The sequence below is a fragment of the Heteronotia binoei genome, chromosome 17 (assembly GCF_032191835.1).
Source record: "Heteronotia binoei isolate CCM8104 ecotype False Entrance Well chromosome 17, APGP_CSIRO_Hbin_v1, whole genome shotgun sequence".
Classification (NCBI taxonomy): Eukaryota; Metazoa; Chordata; class Lepidosauria; order Squamata; family Gekkonidae; genus Heteronotia; species Heteronotia binoei.
In genome coordinates, this window is record NC_083239.1 from 34736702 (window position 1) to 34742701 (window position 6000).

Consider the following 6000-nt stretch of genomic DNA (forward strand, 5'->3'; position numbering starts at 1 on the left):
GGTCTCCAATCCAATGAATAATCAGAGCAGACCCTGCTTAATTTTTGAAATCTGATGAGATTGAGTAGCACGGGCTATCCAGGTCTGGAAACTTAACTACTTAAAAGGATATAAACTCATTTTTAATTCACTGGTGATGAAAATGATGTCAGTTCCAAAGTTTCCAGATCTGCTTAGCAGTGTGTGTATCATCTGAGCATTATCCTATAGGCTAGACTTAACAAAATATGCCCTGTTGCCCGATGGATTACTCAGCAGCACTAGTTCTAGCTTTTTCCATATATGGCTTAATGTTCTATGAACCTGCTGCAGAACACATCTGACAAAAGATCACGTTGGCTCACACAAATATGAGGGTAGTTTCCATTTTCCTGCATTGATGCTACAAAAAACTGTCTCAAAAGTCTCCGAGAGATTGTTTGTATGTCATAAGATAGATGTTATAATAAAAAGAGAATTCTGGACAGGAAGACATCTGTAGCTTACCTTGCAATAGACCAGATAACCACAGTTCATTCCATGTGTTGGGAAACTTGTTCTTTACTGAGCATGATAAAGGAGGGGAGGCAGCTTGGATGTTGCAGCACCTGGAGCATTAGTGGAAGCCCCTGACATGTGCCACATGGACTGTTAGTGGCCACTCATGTGAGCAGAGGCAGTGGAGGGGACAGCTGAAAATGGGCCAATGTTCCTTACTCCACTAGGAGGTCATTGTGGCTCCTGAAGCCCATATCCTTACAGGTGTCATGTGTGAAAGCATGTGGACTGGGGCTGCATGTGGTGGGTCTAGTTGCTGATTTTCAGATATGTGGCTGAAACTTCTGTATCCATGCAAAGTCCAGCAGAAGAAGCCACAAATTTCTACAAGAATATCTTTTGAGATTTCCCCCTAACCATAACTTGGGTTTATCCCAATTTATTTTCTGGATGTAGAGTCACCTCCAGTTCCTAAGATAGACACCAGTCCGAAAATTCTCCAAGAAGTCTGGACCACAGTTACCTGCTCTGTACCGTACCATTGCCCTGAAGAACCTCTAAGACTGATTATCAGTGGGTTAGAAAACTCTCGTTTTTCTTCAAAACCCCCCACTATAACTAATGGAGTGATCCAAACCGTCATGCGTTTTCAAGTGACCTGGAAGGACCATGGGAAGTCTCTGATCTGCTCTCTGAAAAGAGATCGGAAAGAAATATCCCAGAATACCATGCAGCTGGATGTGAAATGTGAGTTTTGTGTAAGAAGGGATCTGGGCACAGTGGGTGGGGAGAGACCCTGAAAAGAAGCTATTGTTGAACCTGAACAAAATGGACATCTAATCTGATCAACCACAACACTAGCTTTGAAAGCTTGGTGCAATAGGGTGTCACAGAACAAGGGTGTTTTTATTTTAATTCAAACACAAAGTACTTTGCTGGGATAGCTAATACTGCTGTAGGTATAAGCAAACAAAGGATATCTTCTTGGCTCTCTCTTGTTCTAGACATCTGGAGTTGTACCAACACAACTTCAGTGTATACAATGCATTGAGGAAATGTGGTTGATATGAAGGGCTTTAAAAAAAATTATAGTGATTTCGTTCTGTTTCCAAGGTCTTCGTTGTCTCCAAATTTTGGAATTTAGATCAGGGAAGGCCCAGTTATAGCCTAGGCCTAAACCCAAAGAGTTTCCCTTTGGTCTATGGTAGTCCAGTTACATTTTAATCAAGATGGGTTAAAATGATTTACCCACCATTTCATTCAAAGGAAAAGTGTGTGTGTGTGAAAAAGTTGAGAAGGATATCCTTTACTCTAGTGCAGGGGTGTCAAACTGATTTGTTATGTGGGCCAGATCTGACATAAATGAGACCTTGTCGGACCAGGCCATGCACGTCATAAAATATAATGCTAGGTAGCAGAAATATATACTTAGCACGTGTTGGTCTTAAAGATGCTTTCTTTGTATCTCTTCTATGCAATTCAGGAAACTGGGCAAAGGAAACTCTGGCTCTTTCCTTCTTTCCCCAGGGGACCAGGAGGGGGAGGAGCTTCAGCCAATAGAAAGGAGAGAGGATTGGCTCAGTAGCTTTTCTGTGCAATTGAGAGATACTATCGCTCCCTCCCTCCTCCCCAAGGGAGGAACCTCAGCCGATGGAGAAAATAGAGGCTTTACTCTGTAGCTCCTGTGTGATTAAGTAAGGCTGGCAAAGCAAGTTGTGATGCAGAAGGAAGCAAGAGAGAAGGAAAAGGAAACAGATGACAGCCAGTTGCTTGGGGGCCTGATAGGAGCCCTCTGGGGGCCTGATTTGGCCTCTGGGCCACATGTTTGACACCCCTGGTCTAGTGTAACACATCTCGGGCAGAGGGCGAAATTTGTGTGCAGTGCCCAGACTATATCTGAATGCATGCACTGTTATCATCGTAAGGGTCTTCCAGCTAGATGATAACAGCTGAGCTTTTGGGAGGGGCTCAGTTTGTAATTTTCTTCAATGGCAACACTGTGTAATTCTTCTGGTTGGATAACATCCCTATGTGATACACCAGCTGCTAATGTCTCTCCTTCCCTCTCCTGCTCTGTCACTTTTCACTCAGTGTTTTCCACTTGATTCTGCTGCCACCTAATCAAAGCTATCAAAAGCAGAACAATGGACTGTATATTTAAACTATATGTACAGTTTGAGAAAGCATTTCTATGAAAGCATTTCTAAGAATTTGAGAAAGCATTTCTAAGAATTTTGGAAATTACTGCTTGCCATTATTTTCAGCAATTGGTTGAATAATACCAAGAAAATGACTTCTTTTGTTAAGTTATTTGGCGAATTAATTTTCAAACACATGTTCTTGGTCCAGGGATTCCCCTGCCCTCCTTGCTGAAGGGCAGCCAGGTTCAGAAGTGGCATTGATCATGAGGCGGTTCTCCATTTGCTTAGAAGCTGCCTCCCTCAAAAGACACTTGTGCTCCCAACATGCCTAAAGGACACCACATTTCAAATTAAAATGCTTGAAAGTCACAGCCCAGAAATCATCAAGCTAGTGCTTTCAATTGCTTTAAAAGGACAGGGTCCTATCAGGGTGCAAGAATTTCTGAAAGTAGCATACAGAGGTTGCATGCAAATATTTGTAAATGAGTGCAGTATATAACCCAAGAATTGAGTTGGTGCTGTAGTCATGCGTGACTGCATAGGACATCATGATAGTTTTATTTCCAGGATCTTCTAACATATTTTCATACAGTTTATCTGACTTCTGCTTCTTTCTTTTGATGGTTGCTAATTTCAGATGCTCCTAAAGATGTTCATGTGAGAGCTTCTCCTGGAACGATCATTCGAGAGGGAGAGACGCTGTCTCTGGAGTGTATGATTAATAGCAGTAACCCAGAGGTTTCTGAGTACCTTTGGTATCAGGATGATCAACCGATGTATGAACAGCCAAAACTCAAAAAAATTGAATTTGTAACCAAAGGAGAACGGCATTCTGGTGCTTATAGATGTGTGGCTAAGAACAGTGTTGGGTCCCAGAAGTCAGAAGAACTCAGCATAGATGTCCAGTGTGAGTTGATTCATTGCGATGGTGCAGTTGATGGAACATTGAATGTGGGAATAATCAACATAATAGCAGGAGTCTCTCTTCAAGCTTGTGATGCCATCGTCTTCCATTCTCGTTCTTTCAGATAAAACCAGTTCTTCTGAGAGAAAATCTGCTTTTTCCTCGTGCAAGTGAAGGAACTTGTCTAGGAGAGCCAGTTTGGTGTAGTGGTTAAGTGTGCGGACTCTTATCTGGGAGAACTGGGTTTGATTCCCTACTCCTCCACTTGCACCTGCTAGCATGGCCTTAGGTCAGCCATAGCTCTGGCAGAGGTTGTCCTTGAAAGGGCAGCTGCTATGAGAGACTCTCCAGTCCCACCCACCTCACAGGGTGTCTGTTGTGGGGGAGGAAGGGAAAGGAGATTGTGAGCCGCTCTGAGACTCTTCGGAGTGGAGGGCGGGATATAAATCCAATATCTTCTTCTTCTTGTCACAATCATGAATGGAGGAGCAAAAATATTAGAAAACCAGTTGTAGGTTGTGGCCAATGTAGGATTTACATTGATATCGCTATGCATTAAAAGCACAAGATGTTATAAGTTGCCCATGGGAACTCTTGTAGCTTGATGCCAGCGAAGGTGCAACATGTTAGAATTTTTAATACAAGGTTTTATTCTTTTATACTCAGCATAAATGTCCAGTGTGAGTTGATTCATTGAGATGGTGGAATTGATGGAACATTGAGTTTGAGAATCATAAACATGCACCAAGAGGTCTCTCGTAAAAGTTGCTAATGCCAGCCTCTTTCATTCTCCTGTTCTTCTCAGAGAAATCAGTTCTTCTGAAAGAAAATCTGTTTTTCAGCTAATTACACTCCTTTCTTGGTATCTCCAGATCAGCTGCTTTGTCTTGTCTCTTGGTAGATCCCTCTCCTGGTTGCATCATTATTTAAACAAATCATTCCTTTCCTTTGGTCCAGCTTCTCTTCTCTCCTATCCCTCAATGGAAATGACAGCAAATACTTGAAACAACATTCCTAATTTCTGCATCTCTATCTCTCCCCCAGATCCACCGAAGGAGACTAAAGTGAATGGGTGGACAGGAGGGGCTATCGAGGAAGGAAAGAGAATGGATTTGCAGTGCTCTTCTAAAGGAAATCCACCAGTTACCCACTATGAATGGTATAAAGAACCTCAGACTGCTATATTCCGAATCAGTGAGCGGCTGCGATTTGATGCGATTCAACTCGGAAATGCTGGCACCTATTATTGTGTAGCCAACAACAGCCTTGGCCATTCGAAATCTTCACCTGTCATCCTGGATGTTCTTTGTAAGTAGCAACGGATTCAAGAAGTGGAGTGTGCAAGAATGGGAAACGCGAGACTCTCCAGCAGTGGAAAACTCTGCAAGAAGGTGTAGGCTCATAGCTAGGAATTTTTCCAGAAGGGGAGAGGTGCCAGGGTATCAGGCACGGTGGGGGCTACATTAATTAATTGAGCTAGTTTGATCAGCTCCATTAATTAGATTAAGACAGCTGCGGCCTGAGAGGGGCAGCCTGTGCAGAATCAAGTTGCTGAAGTCATTAGTCAGTGCCTTCACATGGGAAAGCAAGATTGCTAGGAAAGCAATGTATGATAAAAGCATCCTGAGCACCCAGTTACCAAGATCAGTCCCCATGAGTAGAGAATCATAGAATCATGGAATTATAGAGTTGGAAGGGACCTCTAGGGTCAACTAGTCCAACCCCCTGCACAATGCAGGAAACTCACAAACACTTCCACCTAAATTCACAGGATCTTCATTGCTGTCAGATGGCCATCTAGTCTTTTACAAATTGGAAGAGGAGACACTGAAAAAAAAATCATCTTGTGCTTCCGATTGTTTTAAAAGGACAGGGGCCTATCAGGGTGCAAGAGTTTCTGAAAGTAATATGCAAGTGTTGCATGTGAATATTTCAAAATGAGTGCAGTATATAAAGTGGAATTGAGTTGGTGCTATAGTAATGTGTGACTGCACAGGACACCAGTGAGTTGTATGAAGATTTATTTCCAGGACTTTCTAACATATTTTTATACAGCTTATCTGACTTTCGCTTCTTTCTCCTCACAGGGTGTCTGTTGTGGGGGAGGAAGGTAAAGGAGATTGTAAGCCGCTCTGAGACTCTTCAGAGTGGAGGGCGGGATATAAATCCAATATCATCATCATCTTCTTCTTCTTCTTCCTCTTCCTCTTCCTCTCCTCCTCCTCCTCCTCCTCCTCCTCCTCCTCCTCCTCCTCCTCCTCCTTCTTCTTCTTCTTCTTCTTCTTCTTCTTCTTCTTCTTCTTCTTCTTCTTCTTCTTCTTCTTCTTCTTCTTCTTCTTCTTCTTCTTCTTCTTCTTCTTCTTCTTCTCCTGATGCTTTCTTATTTCAGATACTCCTAAAGATGTTCAGGTGAGAGCTTCTCCTGGAACGATCGTTCAATAGGGAGAGACGCTGTCTCTGGAGTGTATGATTGAGAGC

At 42.8% G+C, this 6000-nt stretch overlaps 1 protein-coding gene across 1 annotated transcript in view; it reads left to right on the forward strand.

Moving 5' to 3' along the window:
• The window catches only part of LOC132585785 (B-cell receptor CD22-like), a 63018-nt gene extending 59368 nt beyond the window's left edge, over positions 1-3650 (forward strand). The window contains exons 5-6 of the mRNA XM_060257666.1: positions 934-1224; positions 3256-3650. Coding sequence (XP_060113649.1) covers positions 934-1224; positions 3256-3650 — 686 coding nt within the window. The remainder of the gene's footprint in view (positions 1-933; positions 1225-3255) is intronic.
• The last annotated feature ends 2350 nt before the right edge of the window (positions 3651-6000 follow it).